A 26927-nucleotide genomic window follows, 5' to 3' on the forward strand; every position below is an offset into this window, starting at 1 on the left:
GAGTTCAGGAGGGTAGTTTAGGTTCAAATAAAATGACAGCCACCAATACAGTTATTCATATCTTGCAACATCATCTTGCTCTTGTGGACAGTTCCAATGTCCTCTGGTGTATACACCACCATCCTTGTCTTTGATGACATGTATTCCTTCGGTGGTCTTCTCAATGGATCCCTGGATGACAGCTTTATGATCAGATTGCGCATACACAGAAAAAACAATATGAGATCAAATAAAATACATAAAATCAGAATGTACACTTGCAAAATGAGGGGACAGGATCTAAAGGAAGTCATTTCAATTACCACAAAATATTCATACTGGTTTAAATAAACAGTGTGATTGTATTTCCCAGCTTTGTTGAGCAACAGTTTTGTGGAAAGGAATTAAAGGCATGTCCCACACAGAGGATAAAATCCACAACATTCTACTGTTCACACGACAATAACACGAGGCTTCAACAGTCTTGAGTTATAAAATCATGTGGTTATCTTCCAAAGTAAGTTTTTTTAGTACCAAAAAGAACAATGGTAAATGGATGCATCCTGCTCTTTATACTGTTTCTAATGTCACTACAATAACATCTGGGCATGCTTGTTTTAGCTACCACGCCCCAAACATATGGAACACCCTGTCTTTAAATATTAGACTTTCTGGCTCAGTGGACAGTTTTAAACAACAGCTCTTGAAAGCTGGAAGCTAGAAAGCATTTATTGTCTATTGGCTGTGGTAAACCTTATTTGATTTTTGTCTTATTTAGTGTGCTGGTGGCTGTGGGAGAGAAACTGTCTCTGAGCCTGGTCGTTTGTGTTTTGGCAGCTCTGTAGCACCTGCCAGATGGCAACAGTTTAAAGAGTTGGTGACCAGGGTGAGAGCAGGCTTTAATGATGCTTTTTGCTCTGCTGATGTAGTAGTTGCAAGTTCTAGCACTTGTCTGTTTTCATAGGCTATTTAATGCCCCCCCCCAATTTCTCATTGAATGAGTGTTGTATAATTGCATGATTTTATCTCTTCGCTGCGTTTGTATCTGCTGCTGAACTGTAAAGCACTTTCTGCATGGAAGGTGCTATAAATAATGCTCATTCATTCATTCATATGAAGGTTACTATTACTTGGCTTTTCTTTTATTTCCTGCTATAGGAAAAATCATTTCATTTGAACTGATGCAGAAGTGATGTGATGTCATATCACAATTACATGTAGAACTTGATGTGTATGTATAATATATATGATTCATGTGAATATGTATATGTTGTCTCTTGTTACGTCGCCTGATGTTACTGTAAACTGCAGTGATGAAATAAGATCCAGCAACACTGCTATTGTACTGCTGCGCGACATCTGACTGGGTGACTCATGCGCTCTTACGAAGTGTGTTTGTCATTCTGTTGCGTTTTTTCCCTAGAAACCGCGTTGATCGGATGACGGGCGGGGCGCAAACCCCAGCTCTGTGGTTGTAAAGTTCGCAGTTCAAACGGCTGAGTTTGAGGAGAACAGCTCTGAAGTTTACTGGCTTTGATTGTCATTTGAACGTCTATGGCAAATCATTCTTGCTATGACACTGACTACGTACAGTATGGACAACCCATCACATCTGGTGTGATGTTCTCGTCCGGTGTCCTGGGCAATATCGTGGCGCTGGTCCTGCTGGAGTTGCGGCGCAAGCGGACCAGTCCGTCCCTGTACCGGAGTCTGGTAACTGCGCTCCTCATGACAGACCTGTTTGGTTCCATCTCTGTGAGTCCTATTGTGCTGACCTCTTATGCTCGGAATACATCTCTAGTCGGAATGAATTCAGACAGGGTGCTGTGCTCCTATTTTGGCTTCAGCATGACCTTCCTGAGCCTCTCCACGCTGGCGATCCTGTGCGCACTTGCGCTCGAGCGCTACATCTCCATAGGCCACCCTTACTTTTACGAGAGGCATCTGAGCAAACGCTTTGGTTACATCACTATTCCTCTTATTTACCTGAGCAGCATCCTGTTCTGCGTCGTTCCTTTTTTCGGTTTCGGTAAGTACGTGCAGTACTGCCCGGGGACATGGTGCTTTCTGAAGATGAGCGACGATGAAGGGGAGGCTATAGTTTACATCGTATTGTACGCATCTTTCATTCTCATCATGATGTCCAGTACGGTGGCGTGCAACGTATCAGTCATTATCCACTTGGTGAGGATGCACAGGAAGCGCAAAGGACGCAGTCGTGCAGTGTCGGCGCACACCAGGTACCAAAGGTCTCTGTCCATGGCGGAGGAAGTGGAGCATCTCCTGCCGCTGGCGATCATCACTGTGGTCTACATTTGCTGCACCTTTCCATTAGTGGTAAGAGCTCTGCCTCGAGAGGTTAAAAATGTATGTATTTATGTTCGTGGATGTGCAGCACTCTTCCATCATGTTGGTGTGTCTGGATAACTCAATCATGTTCTCAGTTGGAAAAATTAGCCTACTAGCCCCAGCCTGCTTTTGTTTTTGTCCTTCTATTCAATCCTGACTCTACGGGTAAAAAAGTTATATACATGATTTCATAATTAATTCAAGGTTACATAAACAACAGACCGCTTTCCCAAGAGAATTAATCACAATGCATTTTCACATAACAGGAAGGAAACTCCCTCTTTTCACTTTTCCAGCGAGTCGGAATTTTTAATCCTCAAAGGACAAAAACCATTAGTCTTTATTTTCAGTTACTATTGAAAATAAATCTAATCTCCTAATATACCTTATATGTTTTCTCTATATCAGTGGTGGGAGCTTTCACTTAGCCCAGCAACATGTCAATGATTTGTAGATAAGCAGGGCCACATTAAATTGCCACAGGGTCCTGGGGCAAAAAGTTGCTTTTGACCCCATAAAAAAAATACAAAAATACAGAGTGGGTTTGCTCATTTCAGTTTAGCTTTTTTTATTTAAAAGGATATCGTTTTAGTTTGTCTTAAATTAGTGTCAGTAGGCCTGTTGGCTTTATTTTTTATTATTTTTTATTATAATTTGGGGAGGGGGAGGGGGGTATTTGTCAGACAACAACACTTTGAGATGTCTACATGACTTTGACTCAGTTTTACCTACACGGAGATAGATATATATATATATATTGATCCTTACAGGAAATTACTTTATACGGCAGCTACATTCACACAAAGACAAACAGGAGACACCATGGTGCTATATTGGGGCCAAATGTTTTGTACTTGAAAAAATAAACTAAAAATTCAAGTTTTGATCTTGAATTTTGAAAAAAAATACATCAGTGTATTCAAGATAAAAATAAGTGTACAAAAAGTTTTTTCAGGTTAAATATAATTATGATTCACTCTGGTTCATTACTCACTTTCATATATATAGATAGTTGAGATCCTATTTCTTTCAGTTGCACGTTTTATCTTTTCAAATTCAGATCTTATTTTTTACAGTTTCAAATCTTTTTTCACTTTCAGATCCTTTCTTTTCAGTTTCAGACTTTTGCCCCTGATCTAGCGTGGGGGCGTGGCATCAACTGAGAGGGGTGTGGAATCATGACAGACAGCTTAACAAAAAGCCTAGGGACCTTCCCCTATCACGTTGTCTTCAGGGAACGTAGGAACTAAAATAATTCAGCTCAACACTTTATATAGGCAACACCATGTGACTGGCAGTGAAAAAACTGATGTCAGTGACATACTTCCATTTGCACGGCACACACAAATATTCTGCAAGTCTAAATTTGTTTTAATTTCCAGTGTAAAGCTAAGGCTGTTAATATGTCACTTTATTAAGTTTTAATATTCTTCAATACATGGTAAGTTTATCTAAATATCGCCTTTTTTTTAAAGATATTTTTGAGGGCATTTTTAGCCTTTAATTGATAGGACAGTCAAGCGTGAAAGGGGGAGAGAGAGAGAGGGGATGACATGCAGCAAAGGGCCACAAGCTGGAGTCAAACCGGGCCGCTGCGGCAACAGCCTTGTACATGGGGCGCCTGCTCTACCACTAAGCCACTGACACCCCGAAATATTGCCTTTTTTAAATTTTACTCTGACATTTTCGGATTACAACGTAGCACTGTGAATGCAGTGCAATGATGGAGAGCCATACAGTGTTGTGATGATGGTGTCCGGTTCAGCAGGCCCACCTGCTGGAGCCAGCACACAGGAGAGAAATGTTCAAAATGAGAGATCGTTTTGTGACAACATACAAAGATGTTTCTGACATCTTTAAGTGGTGAACTGGCAAAGCTGGAAGTTAAGCATAAGTCAACTTATATCACAGCGGTGCCTGGATAGTGTGACGTGTGTGGTTGTGCTGCTGCTGTGGTCCTGCCTGATGCCTCCTGCTACTGCTGTTATCATTAGTCATACTTCTGCTGTTATTATACACATATGATTACTGTCACATATGTATACTATCTGATATTAATATATACTTTCAACATATTGTACCACAATAGCCAGAATTATAATTATAATATTATTACTTTCATTAATGTTGTTGTAAGCTTTTATCATTACTGTCTGTCCTGCATCTCTCTCTGTCTCTCTCTCTCTGACTCTCTTTCTGTCTCATTGTGTCATACAGATTACTGTTAATTTATCATGTTGATCTGTTCTGTACGACATCTATTGCACGTCTGTCCGTCCTGGCAGAGGGATCCCTCCTCAGTTGCTGTTCTTGAGGTTTCTAGCCTACCATTTTTTCCCTGTTAAAGGTTTTTTGGGGAGTTTTCCTTATCTGCTGCAAGGGTCCTAAGGACAGAGGGATGTTGTATGCTGTAAAGCCCTGTGAGGCAAATTGTGATTTGTGATATTGGGCTTTATAAATAAAATTGAAAATTGAAAATTGAAGCATAGGGCTAATGCACTCGCACTCACACCATGCATCTATTTGCGATATGAACTCACTAGGACTCGCGAAAGTGGTCAACAACTAGCCAGAGCCATACCAGCTGTGGGTTTGTTTACTGTTACCATAGCAACCGTTGTTAGTGTTCTTGTTTATTAGCATGTCGCTAGCTTTCTTCTTTACACCCATACTGTCACTCACAGCCTACACCCACACACTTGTACATACATCCCGTTTCCCCTGTTTTGATTTATTGTTTGAGTAGTTTTTTGTTTTTTTTTGTTTGTTTTTTTACATTCGTTATGTTTAAAACATGATCATAATACATATATAATACCAACTAGTGATATTACCTTCAAATTAACATAAATAAAAAACGAAAATAAAATTCCATGACATCTATAACCTGGCCATCTTTTGATCTACAGATGAGGATTCCTGTTCCTGCTTTCCTCCTTGCTCTTGCTGTCCCCGAGAGAGGTTCTCTGTGGGCACATTTATAAGTCTCTGCGCAGAAGCAGCAACTGTTGGATTATTGTTGACATTCTGGCAAGCACAGAATTTAACAAATATAATATACATTAATGGCAAAACTCTAAGCCAGTAGTTCCCAGCCTTCTTTGGCTCATGACCCCACTTTGAAAAACTCTGGTGACCCCAGACGACCACAGACACTTTTTTTTGTCAATCAATCAATCAATCAATTTTATTTATAAAGCCCAATATCACAAATCACAATTTGCCTCACAGGGCTTTACAGCATACGACATCCCTCTGTCCTTAAGACCCTCACAGCGGATAAGGAAAAACGTATGTTTTAATATGTTTTTTCGATCAAGGCTTCAAACTAATGTTGAATAAACAATGAGTCAAATTGAACAATGAATAATGAAAAAAAGCTATGTAGCTACAAATATGGACTATATCTGTTTAAAACATGTATTATAACGCTCTCTCTTAACCCGCCATATTTAATTGGGCGGCTGAGTTTGTGTATTTAACATTATAAAGATGAATTTAATTGTAATTGAAGCATCTGGCAACCCCATTTGAGGTCCTGACCCAAGGTTGGGAACCACTGCTGTAAGGAGTACAATTCACAAACACTAGCTGATAGCATCAGGCCAAAGTCATACTGTAGTATGGATCGACATTTTCCACCGCAGGCTGCTGCAGGTTTTTTCAGCACCCCATGTATTCCCGCAGCCAAAACAGCACGGCCCTTATTCCATTTATTACCTTCGCCAAGGAGGTTATGTTTTCGCTGGCATTGGTCTGTTTGTCTTTTTGTTTGTCTGCTTGTTTGTTTGTCTGCAAAATAACTCAAAAAGTTATAAACGGATTTTGATTAAATTTTCAGGAAAGGTGGATAATGGGACGAGGAACAGATGATAAAATTTTGGTCATGATCGGTTGAAGCAAAGTCAATAAAATAATAAATAAAGTCTATCATCTGACAGCCTCAGCAGCAATTCCAATTTCTATAGACGGTGAAAATAGTGCCATCTGGTGGCCGGAAAGCACTTCTTGTTCTACTTGCTAAATATTGTTGTAATTCATGTAGTTGAAATTAATGTTCTGTGTTGGAAAAAAAGAAAGTGAAAAACACAAAAAAACATATTATATTCTGTGTTGGTACAAAATAAAAACTAAATAAATACACCACAGTGTCTCCATGGTGAAGACATATATAACCTAATAATGATAGTGATGCAAATAACCTAATTGTGATGCAGGCTGCAAAATCTGATGCAGAGGGAGAGGGAATATCATCTACTTGGCGGAGGTCTGCACTTCCCGGGGTGCTTTTCTAGTTTATTATCTGTGTTTTTCATGCAGTAGCTACGTACTACTGTCTAAATGCTAAATAATGTTAAGCTACTCGATGCTAACGTTAGCCCTATGCTTAACTTCCAGCTTTGCCAATTCACCACTTAAAGACGTCAGAAACATTGTATGTTGTCACAAAACGACCTCTGGTTTTGAACATTTCTTACCTGTGTACTAACTCCAGAGGGTGGGCCTGCTGATCCAGACGCCATCATTGCAAGACTGTATGGCTCTCCATCATTGCGAGCGGACACTGCGCTGCGCTCACAGTGCTACGTGGAAATCTGCAACTTTAGGTTAATAACTTAACTGTACATTAAAGACATAGAGTCAAATTGGTATGATATCATAGGAACCGTTCTCTGAGAATACGTTGCAGTTACTGACTATACTGCAATGTATTCTCTGAGAATACATTGCAGTATAGTCAGTAACTTAGCAGAATGAGCTGCGGTCAAACCAGGCAACCTGATCTTACAGAAATACTTTAAATGACCATGACCTCTTAACACCACATTCCGTGGTGGCGGCATGTAATGGGTTACAGTACCACGGAAACAATGCCAATGTAAAGTCAATTAGGATCCTATGTTGTGGTGGACACACAAATTCCCTGGTTCAACGCCATGTCAACGTCGTTTTCCTCATGATGTCTTTAACAATTCTGTACACACACAAAAACACGAAAGTAGTCGTCGTACTCATACTCATCATACTCTGCTTATCCGGGTCCGGGTCACGGGGGCAGCAGCCTCAGCAAAGAAGCCCAGACAATCCTCTCCCCAGCCACTTCCGTCAGCTCTTCCGCGGGAACCCCGAGGCGTTTCCAGGCCAGCTGGGTGATGTAGTCCCTCCAACATGTTCTGGGGCGGCCCTGAGGTCTCCTCCCGGTTGGACACAACCGAAACACCTCCCAAGGGAGGCGTTCGGAAGGCATCCTTACCAGATGCCCGAACCACCTCAACTGGCTCCTCTCGATGTGGAGGAGCAGCGGCTCTATTCCGAGTCCCTCCCGGATGTCTGAGCTCCTCACCCTATCCTTAAGGCTTAGCCCAGTCACCCTGCAGAGGAAACTCATTTTGGCTGCTTGTACTCATTCTTTCGGTCACTACCCAAAGCTCGTGACCATAGGTGAGGGTTGGAACGTAGATCAACCGGTAAATCGAGAGCTTCGCTTTCTGGCTAAGCTCCCTTTTCACCACAACGGACCGGTTAAGCGCCTGCATCACTGCTGACGCCGCCCCAGTCTGCCTGTCAATCTCCCGCTCCATCCTACCCTCACTCGTGAACAAGATACCGAGATACTTAAACTCCTCCACCTGAGGAAGGACCTCCCCCCCGACCTGGAGTGGGCAATCCACCCTTTTCCGGCTGAGGACCATGGCCTCAAACGTGGAGGTGCTGATTCTCATCCCAGCCGCTTCCCACTCGGCTGCGAACCGCCCCAGCAAGAGCTGGAGGTCACTGTTGGATGGAGCTAGGAGGACCACGTCATCCGCAAAAAGCAGGGACGAGATCCTCCCATCACCGAACGTGACACCCTCCACCACTCGGCTGTGCCTAGAAATTCTGTCCATAAAAGTTATGAACAGAACCTGTGACAAAGGACAGCCCTGGCGGAGTCCAACCCTCACCGGGAACAGGTCCGACATACTGCCAGCCACGCGAACCAGACTCATGCTCCTTCGGTACAGGGACTGGATGGCCCTTAGCAAGGGGCCACCAACCCCATACTCCCGGAGCACCCCCCACAGGATGCCCCTGGGGCCTTTTCCAAATCCACAAAACACATGTGGATTGGTTGGGCAAACTCCCATGCCCCCTCCAGCACCCTGGCGAGGGTAAAGAGCTGGTCCACGGTTCCGCGTCCGGGACGAAAACCACATTGCTCCTCCTCAATCTGACGTTCAACTATCGACCGGACCCTCTTCTCCAGCACCCTGGAGTAAACCTTACCGGGTAGGCTGAGGAGTGTGATCCCCCTGTAGTTGGAACACACCCTCTGGTCCCCTTTCTTGAAAATGGGGACCACCACCCCGGTCTGCCACTCCAGAGGCACTGCCCCCGATGTCCACGCAATGTTGCAGAGGCGTGTCAGCCAGGACAGCCCTACAACATCCAGAGCCTTGAGATATCCAGGACGAATCTCATCCACCCCTGGGGCTCCGCTGCCTCGGAGTTGTTTCATTACCTCAGCAACTTCTGCCCCAGAAATTGGACGACCTGCCCCCGAGACCCCCGTCTCTGTTTCCTCACTGGAGTACATGTTGTTGGGATTGAGGAGCTCCTCAAAGTATTCCTTCCACCGCCCGACAATGTCCCCAGTTGACGTCAGCAGCTCCCTGCCCCCACTGTAAACAGTGTGAGCAAGTTGCCGCCTTCCCCCCCTGAGGCGCCGGATGATTTGCCAGAACCTCTTTGGAGCCGATCGATAGTCTTCCTCCATGGCCTCACCAAACTCCTCCCACGCCCGAGTTTTTGCCTCCATGACTGCCGCCGCTGCGCTCCGCTTGGCCCGCCGGTACCCGTCAGCTGCTTCCGGAGACCCACAGACCAACCATGCCCTGTAGGCCTCCTTCTTCAGCCTGACGGCAATTACCGCTGCGACTGGCCCCAGCGGCCTTGCAGCCACAGCTTGCAACTGCCGCCTCGACAATGGCAGAGTGGAACAAGGCCTATTCGGACTCAATGTCCCCCTCTGCCCTCGGGACGCGGTCGAAGCTCTCCCGGAGGTGGGAGTTGAAGATCATCTGGACAGGTTCTTCCACCAGGTGTTCCCAGCAGACCCTCACTGTTCGTTTGGGCCTGCCAGGTCTGCGCGGCGTCTTCCCCCACCATCTGATCCAACTCACCACCTGCTCACCTCACCTCTGCTCCTCTCTTCACCCGAGTGTCCAGAACATATGGCCGCAGGTCAAATGATACGACTACAAAGTCAATCATTGACCCGCGACCTAGGCTGTCCTGGTGCCACGTGCACCGATGGGCATCCTTATGTTTGAACATGGTGTTAGTTATGGCCAAACTGCGACCCGCACAGAAGTCCAATAACTGAACACCACTCGGGTTCAGATCGGGCAGGTCGTTCCTCCCAGTCACGCCCCTCCAGGTCCCGCTGTCATTGCCCATGTGAGCGTTGAAGTCCCCCAGCAGAACAATGGAGTCCCTGGTCGGGGCACTGTCCAGCACCTGTCCCAGGGACTCCAAAAAGGGCGGGTACTCTGAACTGTTGTTCGGCGCACAAGCACAGACAACAGTCAGGACCCGTTCCCTGACCCGAAGGCGCAGAGAAGCAACCCTTTCGTCTACCGGGGTAAACCCCAACATACAGGCAGAGAGTCTGGGGGCTATCAGAAAGCCCACCCCGGCCCTCCGCCTCTCAGCCAGAGCAACTCCAGCGAAGGAGAGAGTCCAACCCCTCTCAAGGACTAGGGTTCCAGAGCTGGAACTATGTGTCGAGGTGAGGCCGGCTATATCTAGCCGGTAGCGCTCAACCTCTTTCACAAGCTCTGGCTCCTTCCCCGTCAGAGAGGTGACATTCCATGTCCCAAGAGCCAACTAATGTAACAGAGGATCAGACCGCCAAGGCCCCTGCCTTGGTCTGCTGCCCAATCCACATTGCACCGAACCCTTCTGGATCCCTCTGCGGGTGGTGGGCCTGCAGGGGGACGAGCCCACGTAGCCGGTTCGGACTGGGCCTGGCCGGACCCCAAGGGCGAAGGCCCGAACACCAGGCGCTCGCCTACGGGCCCCAACCCCAGGCCTGGCTCCAGGGTGGGGCCCCGGTAACCCTCCAGGCCAGGTACACGTGTCCTTGTTTGTATCCATCATGAAGGGTCTTTTGAACCGTTCTTCGTCTGACCCTTTGCCCAGAACCAATCTGCCATGGGAAACGCTACCAGGGGCAAAATGCCCCCGACAGCATAGCTCCTAGGGTCATTAGGGCACTCAAACTCCTCCACCACGATAAGGCGACGGTTCTCGGAGGAGAAAAAAAAAACAACACGAAAGTGTCCTTGATAACTCAACAATATGACAGGTTAATGTCAAGGCCATAAAATAAAATAAATGTATTATGAGGGATTATGTTAAGAAAAAGTAAAGCTGCTGGTTAATTTCAGATATTTTATCTAGTACTTTAGAAATGGTATATTTGGGATGGTAGTTCTTCCAGTTGTAGAGTTGTCAAATAGGGTCGTAAAAAGGTAAATCTACTGAATATATCAAATATCTAGTATAGCCAAACTATCATGTTTTTATTATTATTAATGAGGGGAAATTATAAAACAGAAAAATACAGCATTTGCTGTTTTAATATCAAGGACACTTGATTAAATTTTTACTCGCTGATATTGGAATTGGCAAAAATCCAATATCAGTTGGGCTCTACCTGCAGTGTTACACATTGGTGTCACCTGGCGGCATATCATACCGCTGCAAAAGGATGCCTTTTTTCATTGATGTCTGATGCCATAATCACTGACCAAGCAGTGGTATTCTATGACTTTGAACCTGTCATTTTTCTCAGTTAATTACATATGTCTCATATGTGTCATTCTTTTGTGCAGCCAGTGTTTCCACTGTAGAATCCAGTTCACAATTTGTAAGTTAATCTTTTGTGTTTAAAATATGAAAATATTTCAATGGAGAATCATTAAGACACTGCCAGAACCTACATTTTATAAACCATCATGGAGTATGGTCTGTATGTCAGCTTCTATCTCTTCTGACATGGTATTGTTGGCCTCTTAAAAGCTTTATCTCACTAAGTTATGCAGTATTTTCTGGTCCAGTCAATTCACACCATACTCTACTCATGCAGTACATTAGAAATTCATGTTAATGTTGTTAATCTGTGTGGAATGTAGCCTCTGTAACTTCTTTTCACATCCTTCCAACAAAGCATCTGGTTTATATGTTATAGTAAATTCTTGCCTGTGTTGAGTAACCAGTAGGCCACAGTTTAACCCTCCCAATTCAGCCAATCAGCAGTCAGTAACATACAGTGGGGGAGAGTACCATCATACTCAAGTTCTCTACCTCTGTACAATTTTGAAGTATGTCTATCATACATTCACTACATTTAAGAGCGAAATGTTGTACTTTTTACCCTGATACATTTATTTGACTGCTACAGTTACTGGATACTTTAGTGATTAGGATTTTTGCATACAAAATATATGATCAACAAATATGTCAAAGATTTAAAGGTTTAGTGTTTAAGATTTAGTGGCATAGTGATAAGGTTGCAGAACTGAAACCTCTCCAATCTGCCAAGCATGTAGGAGAACTACAAGTACAAACAATTGGCTGACAAGGAAACATGAATGGCCCGATCTACAGCTAGTGTTTGATTTGTCCATTCTGGGCCACTGGTAGAAACAACATACAACTCATTCTAAGGTAACAAAAACGAAACGATTCTTAGTTTTAGGTGATTCTAAATAAATGATAACAAAGTAATTATCTGCCGATATATCCCCCTTAAATTTAACCTGCTCTCATTCTAAAGCTGTCATATACCGCTGCTTAGTCATTGATTTCTGCATCAGACACCAATGAAGAACAGGCATCATTTTGCTGCCATATGATACACCATTGGACAGAATCAGTTTGATTTAATGACTTGCAAAGTCCATATAGGGTAGGTAGGAGGGTGGTGGATGGGTCCAACAACAGGCTGCTGTTTGCCGTAATGTAAACCGTAATGTTCTTCTAGCTCTAACCATGTGTTTTTGTTGCCTAAACCTACAACTTTTTAAATTTATTTTGAAAAAGACTGTATTCATCTAACAAGCATAAACTGTACATTTCCTGTGAAAGCTGAATGTATTTTGAAAAGACACAATGCATGTAATAGGCGTAACATTGACCTGGGGGATATTCCAGGGTATGATAGTTTTTAAAGGATTCAAATTTCAAATAAGTCATCAACCATCTATATGTGCTTAAAATAGCTGCTGAAATTAGCAAGGATTCTTTTTTGATATTTTTTGAGGGGGCATTTTGCCTGAAATTGACAGGACAGTTAAACATAAAAGGGGAGAGAGACAGAGGGAGTGACATGCAGCTGGGTGCCACAGGCCGGAGTCGAATCTGTGCCGCTGCGGAAAAAGCAATATATGGGATGCCTGCTCTATCCACTGAGCCACCAACATCCCATCAAAGATGATTCTGCTTGCTAAATTTCATATGCCGCCTCTCTTCCCTCGGCAGCTTTAGCGGTGTTAATGTTTTTAATGAAATATATGCTCATATTTGCTGTAGGCATTCATGAGCGCCTCCAATTCCACAGGTGTAAAATAAGTTGATCGCTTTTTCTCTCCAGTTGCCATGGTGAAACGAGGTATCGGGGCTCCACTGATAATGGCTTTTTATTGTGGTTGTGCACCTGCTTAACTCAAGGTGTACCTACTCAGAGTTGATTGAACTAATTCAAATCAGCTGTTCTGGAACCGGATACTCAGAGTTTCCCATCTCAGGACAAGTCAATCAGAGTTCAGACAGATATGTGACCATCATGTTTAATCATGTTAAAGTGAACAATGTGCAATTAATATCATGGGCAACTGTGCAATCACTATGGGCAATATGCAATTAATAACAGCACAAAGCGCTGTCTGTTTGTGGAACCATCTCAGGACGTGGTCTGGCTTGTATACCGGGGATGTGCCGGTGACAAGCCAAGCCTGTCCTTGTACAACTTGTATGTAACTCAGTGTAATTGTGCGTACATAAATACTTCTATGTATTCTGATTTAAGTGCAATAATACCTGCACACACATGTGCTATAGGGCATTGTGCAATATAAACTAGCACTTCATAAACTTGAGCAATTGTTTATTTGTCGTTGTTTTGTTTTTGTTTTTGTTTTTGATTAGTTAAACATCAACCTGCCAAGGGACTGAGGATGGAAATTAGCTACATTGGCTACAATCCTACATATTTACATTTAATGTTCATCAATATGTACTGGTAGCATAGTGGTCCACAGTATGCCACCATGCTGTTGGGAGACAAGCTCAGGGCCGTGCACTTAAATGCTCCACATGTTTTCAGGATTACAGATAATTTGATCAGCAGGCCACAGTTTGTAAGAATGAGTAACTGTATGTGAGTAAAAAGCAACATCGGCCCACAGGGGACCGTCCTTCCCCATCCCGTTTGCCTTAAACACCTAACACGGATACATGCCATCTACAGAGGTTCTTTGATGACTCTGCATGTCTTTGTGGGCTGTATCAGTGGACAACAGCAGGAGGAATAAAAAGTGACCTGGTGAAAGGCTTTGTCGGATAATGCAGACCGAACCACCAGCAGCTGATCATTAGCTAGATGATGGTGCTGCTTTTGGACTTGGACAGGACTGAGCCTCCTCTGCCCCTTGTATCTGTTGGGGGGGAAGATGTCAAGGTGGTTCACTTCTATAAATATCTCAGAGTGCACCTGGACAACTAGAGTCAAGAGTAGGCTGGAACACAGAGGTCCTCTATAAAGCCCCATTTCCATCCAAACGCTTTCCTTTGGAACCTTTAGAAACTCTTTAGACGTGGTACCTAGCAGTGTTGGGCTAGTTACTCTAAAAATGCAATGTATTACTCATGATTCATTACTGTTTTAATGTTTTTAAGGTAATAATATTACATTACTTATTACTCCCTGCCAACAGTACTTCACTACACTACTTGTTAGATTACTTTTCCGTTACACCCCATAAAAGTGGTAGTTGCGTATCTCCTCAAAACTCTGATGTGTGCCTCTCTATGAATGTCAGGGCAGTTTCCGGTAAGTGTAGCTAAGGCTACATAGCATCCAAATTTACCTGGAGGTTTTCAGTTGCCTCAGACTGATATTTTCTCAAGGCTCTGCCTGAAAGACAGAGACTTATTTGTGGAGCAACATTTATCCACAACATATTCCACCACAAGCTTCATTACTTCTTTGTAGCCTGCAGCTGCCCACAATAAAATTCAGTTTTGGTTGTTTAGCCAATGTAGCGCTACAGCCAATGTCCATTTATCCACAACATATTCAGCCACAAGCTTCATTACTTCTTTGTAGCCTGCAGCTACAATTAAATCCAGTTTTGGTTGCTTAGCCAGTGTAGCACCACAGCCGATGTCCATGGTCGAGGAGAGCTCACATTTGGTGGGGTGTATTTCCTGGAGCGTTGTGCTGTCAGTTGTAGTAGATGTTTCAGATCAGAGGATTGAGGACATGTTTTTCCCAGTGGAAAGTGTTTTAGTACAGCTACCTGCTACTACCTTTTCATCTATCCTCTGGAAAAAAAATGAAATAGGAATATATCTAGCTGCTAATGTAGACGTTTCCATCTTTATTAGCTGGCTGTTTTGTGACGTGCCTGTGCAGTGTGACAACTATGAAAATGAATCTGTTGATGTGATGTTGTATTTAAAGTCAGGAGTGACCTTATAACAAAAGTAACATTGTAACTAGTTATTTGTTTTTGGGGTAACTGTATTATTACAGAAATTTTATTAGTAATTAGCTACACTACTCATTACTAGAAAAAGTAATATTACACCATATTATTACAGTAATGCATTACTAGTAATACATTACTGCCCAACACTGGAACCTACACCCTAGTCTATTTGGCATTTCCACCACAAGCAGTACTCTTAAATGTAGGTGGGGTTGTTGTCACTCACTACTCTGTCCAGCACTCACTGTATTTCCTCATCACTGGTGACACAGACCTTGTCAACAGAACGGAGTTCCACGCTGACATTTTCAGAACAAAATAGAACAGGCTAGAGTAAGAGCCTCTCTCTATGGGATATTTAATAAGCGGTAATGTGCACTGAGCCCTTTTCAGGCAAGCACAGGGGTTTAGTGCTGTTCAGTCAATGGACTAATTGTGTCAGTCACACTTGTTTATTTTTATATGGTTTGTGTGCAATTTTTTTTTTCCCCTGAAGTTTTTATTAATTTTCAAACAGACAAAAAACAGAAACAAAACTGACACATTGTTCCAAGTGATGCAAACAAGATACACAGTAACCATGAGTCAGTAAAAGAAAATGACCAAAAAAAATAAAAACACAACAAACCCCCAATTTAAAAAAAAGGAAAGAAAGAAAAAAAGAAAAGGCAGCAATAATGTATCAGTTTTACATCTCATGAATATCACAGAGCTCTCTCTATCTCTCTCTCTCTCTATCTCTCTATCTCTAGATAGATATGGATGCATCGACCTGGGAACTTCGGCCAATCTCTAAAATCAACACCAATACCGATCTCTACAAAAACATGCCTATACTAAAATCAAATTTTGTGCTAAAACACTATAGCCTAAATTTTAAAAAATAATATCCTTTTTCACCTCCAAAAAAAATTTCAAAAAATCCACAAATCATTGGATTACTATATTGTTTTCTCTCAACAAGTCGCAGCCACCCTGAAGATCACAAGCAGCCAGCAATAGGCCACTTGTACATCCGAATGACAATAAGATGTCGATCTCACAGACATGTTGAGGAAAACAAATAAATATATTTTGACTAGTATCAGCCGATACCGACCTAGTTACCGACAAATCATGCATCCCAACACATATACACATACCTATCCTGTCAACTAGGACCCTACACCATCCCTAATACAAGCCAGAAAAGCCTGCCACATTTGGCTAATTTTGCTTGGGATGTTGTTTACCCTGGCAATCTGTAAAAAGGATTGGCTGACTTCCGCTATTCTGAGATACTGTTGCCAGTGCAGGGAGATTGAGCCACCATAAATGTTAGAATCAGAGTTCAGGAGTTCAGATTCTGTTCAACTGTTTTATTGTAGAATGAACAGTTAATGCGGTGTGGTTTCCTATAAAGAAATGAAACAAATAATTAGTTACAAACTCAGGCTGGTGACTGTGCAAAGGAAAATCATAATGGTAAATTATATTTGATTTAAGCAGAGGGCTCTTTAGCACCACCATAAGTGCATCATAAGTGACAGTCAACCATAATTAGCATTAAATAGAGTGCCTAGTGGACCAGCCTCCTAACATATGTGATCAACAACCCAACAGCATCTCCCACAATGTGTACAAACCTAAAGTAACATCACCTCAACGAACACAAAGTCATGACAGTACTTACTTGAGCATGTACGCACACCATACTGAGGGACAAAGACTGGCTGTGTGGGAGAAGATCAGATATATAGGGGGATAACAGGTGGCTTGATTAGGTGCACTGAAGTGGCCCATCCCCCGGAACGTACCATTTCTATGGGGGAGTTTGATTATCTTTTGAACACAATCATATTCTCAAAAGCAGCTGTCTCTGTCATAAGCTTAAGCCACTCTGCAAATTCTGGCTTAGTTGGGCTCTTCCAGTTCCGTAAAATGATTCTGGCTGCTACCATACAGCCTGTTAATATCAGTCCAAGCTCTGCCTTAGTTAGGCTTGATGGTATGAGAGACTTGTCTCCTAACAGACATAGCTGTGGTGATTCTAGTAGAGGTAATTTAAGCCACTCTTCGAATTTTTTCAGTATCATTTTCCAGAAAGGAAGTACCCTTGGACAGTCCCATATAGCATGAAGAAATGTACCCTCTTCTTTATTACATTTCCATCACTTTTTGTCCTGGGATAATCCCATTTTAAACAGGTTCAGGGGTGTGAAATAATATCTATGTACAATTTTATGGTGGATAGACATCTCACATCCCTCCTAGCCCATCCCACATTTGAAATCACATCTTGCCATGTTTCCTCATTAATCTCTTTATTAAGGTCCTTTTGCCATATCAATCTCAGACTTTCACACATTCTTTTTTGTGTATTTGACATTTTCTTATAAAATCCTGATGCAGAATGTAAAGTTTGAGGTAAATTAAGAAATTTTTGGACCTCAATCTCCTCTTCCTCTACTCTTTCCAGCTTAAAAGTGGATTTCATACTACTCCTGAGCTGCAAATACTTCCAAAAATCCCCTTTATTAGTTAAATTAAATTGCTCTTTAAGGTCCTCAAATGATATAAATATATAGTCTTTATAAAGATCGCTGACAACATGTATCCCCTTTGTTATCCATGTATCCCAAAAAAACGCTTTTTTCCTATACAGATCGAAGAATTATTCCATATAGAGGAATAACTTTGCTTATATTGTGAAATTGCCCACGCCCATTGAGAGTGCTGTAAAATTAGGCTCCTCTCTTTTGTCTGTGTTACTATCTTCTTCTGAGATAACATTCCTACAACCCCAAATGGAGCTGCTAACACCTCCTCTATTTTTACCCACCCTGGGTTAGACCCATGATTTGCCCAATGCCTTAATAAGTGATTGGTTACAACCTTTTGATATTGGCATACCTTCAGATTTTTGCCAGTCTATTACACAGCCTGATATTTTGGAGAAGGATTCAACTACAGATAAAACATTGGGAACTGACATTATAGGGTCCTTGATCAGTAATAAAATATCATCTGCGTACAGAAACATTTTGTGCTCCTCTTCGCCCTGCACAACCCCTTTAATATCCATTTCTGCCCTAATAGCAGCAGCTAGAGGTTCCAAAAATAATATAAAAAGTAAAGGACTGAAAGGATCTCCTTGTTTAGTACCACGAGTTAACTTAAAAAAGGGTGATATTATTCCATTTGTTATTACTGCAGCTCTGGGATCTGCATAAATCACATTCATCCAATTAATGAAACCCTCCCCACATCCGAATACCCTAAGAGTATGTCGCAAAAAGCCCCACTCCACCCTGTCAAACGCCTTTTGCGCATCTAGCGAAAAGGCAGCTACTGGTATATTTTCTTCCTGATTGAGCTGTATGAGATGTAACAGATGTCTTATATTATCTGTGGATGACCTTCCTTTAATAAATCCTACTTGATCTGCATGTATTACGGATGGTAAAATATTTTCTACCCTCTTAGCGAGGACCTTTGTAAGAATTTTGCAGTCCACATTAATTAGACTGATGGGCCTGAAACTTCCTGGGTCTGTTAGGTCTTTATCTCTTTTAGCAATTAAATAAATTAAAGCTTCATTAAATGTTTCTGATAGCTTACCAAATAGGAATGATTCTTTAAACACTGTCACAAGGATAGGGGCTAGTTTGTCGACATACCTCTTATAGTACTCTGAGGGAAAGCCGTCTAAACCAGGCGACTTTCCGGCCTTCATCAATAAAATAGCACTTTTTACCTCCTCTGCTGTTATAGGGCTATCAAGATAATCTTAATGATCAATTGATATTTCTGGCAAATCAATTCTTTGAGAAGAATGCTTCATAATCACTCACCTTTGGATTAATTTCTGATTTGTAAAGCTGGTTATAAAAATTTGCAAATGTCTTATTAATCTCCTCAGTGTTTGTCAACAGTTCCCCTTTATTATTTTTAACAGCGGCTATAGCATGACTAGACTCCTTTTGACGCAGCTGTCTAGCCAGTAATTTCCCAGATTTTTCGCCACTCTCATAAAAATTACTTTTTAGTCTAAATAGGGCGTACTCAGCTTTTTTGTTGTATATTTCATTTATTTGAAGTTTCAGGTCACATATTTGTTTAATTACTGTGTCATTATATTTTCCAGATATTGTTTTCTCTAGTTCTTTGAGCCAAGACTCAAGATTATTTATTCTTTGTGTTTGTTCTCTTTTTTTTCTACTGGAATAAGCTATAATTTTTCCCCTTATATAAGCCTTAGAGGCCTCCCAAACCGTTCCAACCCTATCGGTTGAACCAGTGTTCAGCTGAAAAAATTGGTCAAGTTCCTCTTTTATCAAATTACTGAATTGGGGATCTTGAAACAGAGATATGTTCATCCTCCATCTATTTTTATTTACCCTATCTGACTCCAATATTAAACCTAGTTGCACTGCAGCATGATCAGTAAGTGCTATGGGTCCTATCAAACAATCTGAGACAGTCTCAACCAAATCTTTACTAATCAGAAAATAATCAACCCTGGAATGAGATTTGTGATTATGAGAATAGAATGTATATTCTCTCTCTCTGGGATTGACAAGCCTCCATATATCAATCAATCCATTATCCTTCATCAATAGTTTAATTGCCATTCTATCTTTAGGTACATTATTCGAGAAAGTGGTTTTATCTAGAGCCCCATCTAAAACCTGATTATAATCCCTGGCAATAACTGTATGCCCATCTTTCCCTCCAACTAATTTATTTATTTTATTAAAGGAACCCGGATCTTCCACGTTTGGAGCATATATATTACATAAGTTAACTTTTATTCCATTAATTTTTGCTTCCAAACATATCATTCTTCCTTCCTCATCCTTTTGTTCCTTAATAATTAGAAAATTCAATTTCTTATGCACCAAAATAGCCACTCCATGTTTTTTACTTGAATATGAACTATGATAGATCTGGCCTACCCAATCCCTTTTTAATTTAACAGCCTCTGAATCGATCAAGCGAGTCTCTTGTATAAAGGCTTCATGGGTTTGTTGTGATTTAAGATATGATAAACACTTCTTTCTTTTAATGGGGTTTTGCAGCCTGTTGACACTCCAGGACACTATTCTTACACAGTTAGCCATATTTTATCTGATGGGTTTCACATTTTTCAGAAGATGTCATCTTATAAATAGAAACAAAAAAAGGGGGAAAATGAATGCCGCCCAGCTGCCTATAAAACCAAAATACCCCAACCCATACAAAACGACAAAAAACAGAAAACCAGTGCAAAACCTCTTTAAAAAAGCAAACATCATCTAAAACCCTCATATACAGAATCCTACGCCCTGACCCTCCCCTCCTCTCACTCTTGAGAGATCCACCACAAATACGGTCCATGAGTCACACTGAAGTGGTCACCTTCAGGTGCCCTTCATCACCACCCCTCATATAATTACTCGTTAGTAACTTTTTCTCACAAAAACATATGCTTAAACTAGCCAGTGTTAAGTATTAATTATCGGTGTTCTACTGGCAACATCAAAGTCATATTTGGACACTATATAAACAAAACAAAAGAGAAAAAGTAGCGAATTCGCACATTCTTCGTCATCTCAACCCAACTGCTTCAAAAGTCAAGTTGCTGGGCTTCATGTCACTGCTTCATGGAAGAAGAAATAGTTTGTCCGAGTGCACAAGTAAGAAGAAAAAGAGAAGAAAAAAAATGTCCCCAAAGTTTCAGAAATAATCTTCCTCACACATTCAAGCGGTCTGCTGCCTTCCAGCTTCTCCTTTAGACCAATAAGTCACAGATTCTGGTGCCTGTCTGTTAGCAGCATCTTCAATGGCTTGGTGTAATTCCTCACACTTTTTGGCACTTTTGTCTACTGTTTGGCGTAGCAGGTGGTTATCATCCTCCAGCTGGGAGATGCAGCTTTCTGCTTCGTCTAGCCGGCGTATTACTCCGTCGACGTCTGTTCTTAATCCGGCATTTGCCTCCTTAATTTCTGTCATATCTGCTTGCAAAACCGTCAGTAGTCTTCCAACTTGTCCCATCTCTTCTGTCGCCTTTTCCAGGGACTGTTGCATAGCAGCCAGAACACCTCCGTCAGTACTCGCCTTTGCTGGCATGGTGTTAGCTCCTCCGCTAGCGTTTTGTTTGGTGGTGGCCACTCTTGTTGACATAATGCATGAATCGCCAGATCTCTCAACTCAGTAAAACTGCAGCAGCTAGACAGCTATCAGATTATCACTTCCCCAAAACTTTCTTTAAATAACGAATTTGGGGTAATGTGGTGAGTTCATTGGGACGCTCCCAACTAGGTGACCATCTTGCTCGGTGATATCACGTGACCTGATGTGCAAAATTCTTAATGTTAATCTTAATTTGTAAATTAACTAACTGTAAAGGAACAAAAGTTAGCAAATATTAGTAGTATGTGAATAAAAGCACAGTATTTTTCTCTGAAGTGTTGTGGATTAGAAGTAGAAAGTCGCCTGAGATTAAAATATTCAAGTTAAGTAAAAGTACCTCAGATTTGTACTTACTTACAATACTTCTATAAATGTACTTATATTCCACCACTGGTCAGCAGAGGGATGCTCCAAAGTAGTATTTCTTTTGCCCTGAAATTTAAAAATCCAATAATGATAATGACTCTAAAGTATTATCTAACTTTTATCATATGGAATTTATGCATTTTTTAAACAATGTTCATGAAATTTAAAACTCATGTTTCCTCACATTTGTGGACAGTGAAAATGCAATGTTTTTCTCTTATCTTGGTAAGAGTGCTCTTGACCACCTAAAAGAAGAGCACAACAAGAAAACATGGGCAAATTCCAGATATCATTGGGCACTAACAAAATAAGAACAAATAATGGATGCAAACAGAAATAAGAGAAAATTTGTTCATATATTGTTTCTTGCATGAGGCCCATTGTCATTCTCCACTGGGCCTCCATGTTGGTGCCACTATGCATGTTTGATGCTTCTGGGAGGCCTCAGCTGACTATATTTAGTAATCATAACATGTATTTCTCTTATTCTCTTTACCCCCCCCATTCCAGCTCCGAGTATACATAAACCTCTCAGGCAAAGGTGACAAGCAGTTTAGAGCTGACCTTAGGGCTCTCCGTTTACTGTCTTGCCACACCATCCTCAATCCCTGGGTCTTCATCTTTCTCCGCCCCACCATTCTGAGAGTCATCTGGAGGAAGTTGCGCAAACCGCACAAGTCAGCATGCATCTGGGGGAAGAGTTCTCAGTCCAAGCTGACTGAGGGAACGTCCTGCTGTGCAGCTCCGGAGGCAGGGAAAGGAGGATGACTGGGGACAGGAATACAGATACACAGGCCCACTCAGACTCACGGTGGTCTCTGTCTGTGTGTGGACTGAAGAAAGGCTGCAAACTAAACAGAGCTGATCTTATCACATCTCAAATGGCATGATTTTAATAACAGGACGTGCACTGGAGTGGTGAGTCACGTGAAACTGATGGTTGCTTTCCAGGAAGTAGGCTTGTGGTGAAACATGTGACTTGAATTATGAGAGTGGGCCTAGCTGTTCAGCTGTTATCTGAACAATGTGTGTTCACTGAGATGTAGGTGAGATGCAGCAGTCAGTGGATAATTTCACAGAGGTTTCATTGTGAAACTAAGTCATTTATCTTACATTAAGATCATCTGTTTCAGGAAATCAATCTATATGAAATACAACACAGTGTCAGGAAATTAACTTGGCAGATGTAAGAAGAGTGAAGCATGATGAACCTGCTCACAGCATGTGAGCCATGAGAGTTTCCGCTCCTCACTCACAGAGCTACGTTCCCTCCACTTCCCCCCTCAAAGTCACACCGCTCAAATTGCTTTACTATTCATTTTTGACAGAAAATAGTGTCTTCGCAACACACAAGTCCATTCTGGGTTGGACATGCTTGAAAGTTGTGGTGTGAGCAGTGTTGGAGAGTAATCTCGGGGGTTATGACGATGCCTCAACATTTAGAAAAATCCACTCTATATGCCATTCAGCCTTCCGTTCTGCTCATATACTTACGTTATATTATATATCGTTACAGCGATATACCATTTTCAAGGTATACCCTGATGGAATAGTCAATCAACAACATTTGGGACACATAGCCCAAAAGAAAGGTTCAGTAAGAAGCAGAGAGAACAAAAATTAATTAGCCAATCTATTAACAGTAATCTTATTTTTGATATTTCTTCACCGTGCCACAAGCTTTGATTTTAATGCTAAGTGAATACAACACACACATGCACAAGGAGGCAGAGGAAACAGTGACAACATTCTGAGTTTTACTAACAGCATTTATATTCCTAAAATCTGTGGAAAATCTGAGGGCGCCATATGGGCCTGCTTATTACTCTATTGACCCGTTAGTAATTAACTTCCCTATTTAGCATTTATAAGCAGTATAAAACCACTTCATACACTGTTTCTTACACTCTAATGTTCATGGTGTCACAAGGAGATACTACATTTTAAGTGTTTACTAATGTATTTATCAACAATTATAACTTCTACAAAGCAAAAATGCAACTGTGTAGAAACATATTTTATGATTGCACAAATTCATTAACTGTTATTGTTAACTATGTTTAATTATACACATTAAAATCATTGAAAGGAAGGTCGTAGAAAACAAACAACTGTGTGATAAACCTTAAAATATTAAAATATATCTAATATATATAATGTTGTTGTTTGGGTCATAATGACATTGTACATTGTTAAAACACACACACACACACACACGCACACACACACACACACTATGAGAAAGATGGACGAAATTAAAGAGGGTTAATAAATTATTCTGTTTCTGAGTTGAACAATGAAGGTGTGAAAGATAAACAGATTAAGTTAAATTTGATGAACTGCGAGTAAAGAAAAGTGTAAAGCTTCCTGTTAATACTCCATTTAAAGTAAACCCAAAAACATTTCATAGTTCTGATTTTTCAATAACCTTTGACAACATTTTATCTTTGTAATAGTAAAGGTGTACTCAGTTAAGACAGCTTGTTCTCGTTCCAAAGCTATCAAATATCACCGCTTTGTTAGTGGTTTTGTTGTCAGACACCTGATGCCAAAAGCCACATTTTGGGATGTCAGTACACAATGACCTTAATAGCCTAAGATTTAAATGCTGCCAGTAACGGTGTAATACAAGGAGCTGGAAAGTCCATATATGGGGGATGGGAGAGGTGGTGGATGGATCTAACAAACCCCAAACACCTGGGAGCCTGGTGTATGCATGTATATGAATGCAGAGCCAAACCATGGTGTTTTTTCCTAAGCTTAACCGTTCGCTTTTGTCACTGGCATTGTTTAGGGCAACCCAGTGGGTCAACAGCAGACACAGGAGGATACCTAGCGTGTAATATGTAGACGTCAAAGTCTACTGACAAAGCGGCAATATGTGACGACTTGGGATGAGAACGTGTTGGTTAAGACTACTTGATTGTTGAGCAGTTGGCTCAATATCCAATCACACTCAGCATGTCAATATTGACACACATTTTTCTCTGGTTTTTGTGTTTGTTTTGTGTGAATTACAGAACATCTGACAAAATCAAATCTGCTAGGAAAGTGGAGGGAATGCATACAATTAAATAGTTTTTTCAAAAAGCAGTTTAGTATTAGCCGATATTTAGAATGCACAAAGTGGTGATAGATAAAAATTAAGATCACAGTACTGAATGTGACCTTTAGTTATGATCCTCAGATACTTATCTCCAAATATATCACCCTTGTTCTCACAATGACACAAACAGGATATGACCAATTAGTACCCATGACATAGTCTTTCACAGAAAAATGGACCACTTCCTGTGTAATTGCACGCATTCACTCAAAATATTCAGTGACTTAAATTAATCTGCTGACTTACAACTGGTAGAGTTTATCATCATTAAATGTTTTTTTGGACATTCACTGGAGAATAAATTTAAGTAGGTTTGGGTATTGTTAAAAAAAATTACAATACCATGAAACTTGATCCATGGAGGTTTTGTTTTTGTAATACTTTTATCAAGCCAGGAAAAGTGACTTAAATATCTGTGATGTCACCACAATGTAAAGTCTTTCCCATTCCCAGGTCATCAAATACCGATGCTCACGCACCTTGGCATGTGAAATCAAGCCAAAGGCAGCCTTTAGTGTCTTTATGGACCTGCATTTGTATAGCGCCTTTCTAGTTATCCAGTGACCACTCAAAGTGCTTTTTACACATTCACCCATTCACACACACATTCATACACTGGTGGCCGAGGCTACCATACAAGGTGCCACCTGCTACACTCATACACCGATGGAACTGCCATCCAGTTTGGGGTTCAGTATCTTGCTCAAGGATACTTCAACATGCAGCCTGGAGGAGCCCGGGATCAAACTGCCTATCTTTCGATTGGTGGATGACCCGCTCTACCTCTGAGTCACAGCTGCCCATGAGACACATAGGCTTTAAAATGACTCTAATGTAATCCCATATGAGGCAATATTTGATGCTGAGAGCAGCTGATGTGGTATAAAGAGCAAGAAAGTCTGCATAGGGTGGAAGGGAGGGGAGGTGGACCAAACAAAACAAGACATTCAGCCAGGACAACACAGTTCGTGTCCCATGTAAAACCAAAAGCTGACATTGTTTAAGGTGATGTTACATAACTTATGTACCTCCATCCCATGTCAAATCAAAAGTCAGTGTTGTTTTCAGATAATACAATACAATACAAATTTATTAATATAGCATATTTAAAAACAACAGCGTTGACCAAAGTGCTGTACAAAAAATAAGCATGACAAAAATACAAAACACGAAAAGTTTGTTAACACGAATTAAGAACACAAAATTCAGACCACAAAGCATCCCGCTATCACACAGAGACTGAGAAGGCCAGAGAAAACAAATGGGCTTTTAAACGAGACTTAAAAACAGGCAGGGTAGGGGAAGTCTAATCTGGAGGGGCAGCTCGTTCTAAAGTTTGGGGGCGACAACGGCAAAGGCTCTGTCACCCCTCTGCTTTAGCCGTGTTTTCCGGACAGCCAGGAGCGATCTGTCAGCAGACCTCAATGGTTGAGAGGAAACACGGGTGCAGGAGGTAGAGCTTAGATTCTCTGCCCGAGCCCGAGCCTGGCCCGACCCGGCCAGCAGGCCCAAGCTGGGTTGGGCCGGAAAATAAAGAAAATGCTCCAATGACACTTCATGAGGCCGTCACAAGTTGCTAGTTAACCTAGGAATGAGAACAGGTTGGCCAAGCGAGAACTCTCAGCAGGGCCAGAAGGAGAGACACTACAATGTATATTCAGTGGGCTGCACACCCTTGAAGTAAACCCTGAAGGCGGGAAGTTTTCAGCTTATATTCCTGGCAAGTATTTCTCACTGGACTGAATAGGTGCCATGTTATGGTCCAGTATCGAGATCCAATTATATCTGTCCTGAATTTTTATTTTTAGGTTGTGACCGTTAACCACATAATATATTTTTATTGTCTAATTGTATATTGAAGGAATAGCAGTCTACTTACATATAAATGACTTACATATAAATGTATTTATTATTGTACTTCTAACTTTTCACTGCTTTTGTGATCTAAAATGAATCCTTACATGTGCTGTGCTTATTTATTTTTAAATCATTTATATCAATCCTATGACTGTCCTGGTATAGGCAACTGATCTCTACTTTCTATTTTTCTACTTCTAGTCACGTATTTCTATATTTATGTTTAGCAGAGAGCTGTTTTAAGCTGTTAAAGCTGTATGTTAATTCTATATGGATTATGTTGTGCATCCACTGATAATGCTCTTCTTTGAAGCCTTGAAGAAAATCTGCTGTTGCTGACATGTCAGTTTATGAAATAA

At 41.5% G+C, this 26927-nt stretch overlaps 1 protein-coding gene across 1 annotated transcript; it reads left to right on the forward strand.

Moving 5' to 3' along the window:
* Positions 1-1114: 1114 nt before the first annotated feature.
* LOC125897400 (prostaglandin E2 receptor EP2 subtype-like) lies at positions 1115-26927 on the forward strand. The gene is made up of 2 exons (XM_049590720.1): positions 1115-2316; positions 22116-26927. The coding sequence occupies exons 1-2, from the start codon at positions 1534-1536 to the stop codon at positions 22371-22373; spliced, it is 1041 nt and encodes a 346-aa protein (XP_049446677.1). The 5' UTR covers positions 1115-1533; the 3' UTR covers positions 22374-26927.

Source organism: Epinephelus fuscoguttatus, linkage group LG11 (genome assembly GCF_011397635.1).
Source record: "Epinephelus fuscoguttatus linkage group LG11, E.fuscoguttatus.final_Chr_v1".
NCBI classification, from domain to species: domain Eukaryota; kingdom Metazoa; phylum Chordata; class Actinopteri; order Perciformes; family Serranidae; genus Epinephelus; species Epinephelus fuscoguttatus.

What these genes read in the sequence shown, in the direction of transcription:
- LOC125897400 (XM_049590720.1), top strand. Translation starts at nt 1,534, where the DNA reads ATGGCAAATCATTCTTGCTATGACACTGACTACGTACAGTATGGACAA. An exon ending in GCTGCACCTTTCCATTAGTG is followed by an intron (nt 2,317 to 22,115) that starts GTAAGAGCTCTG and finishes CCCCCATTCCAG; the next exon opens with CTCCGAGTATACATAAACCT.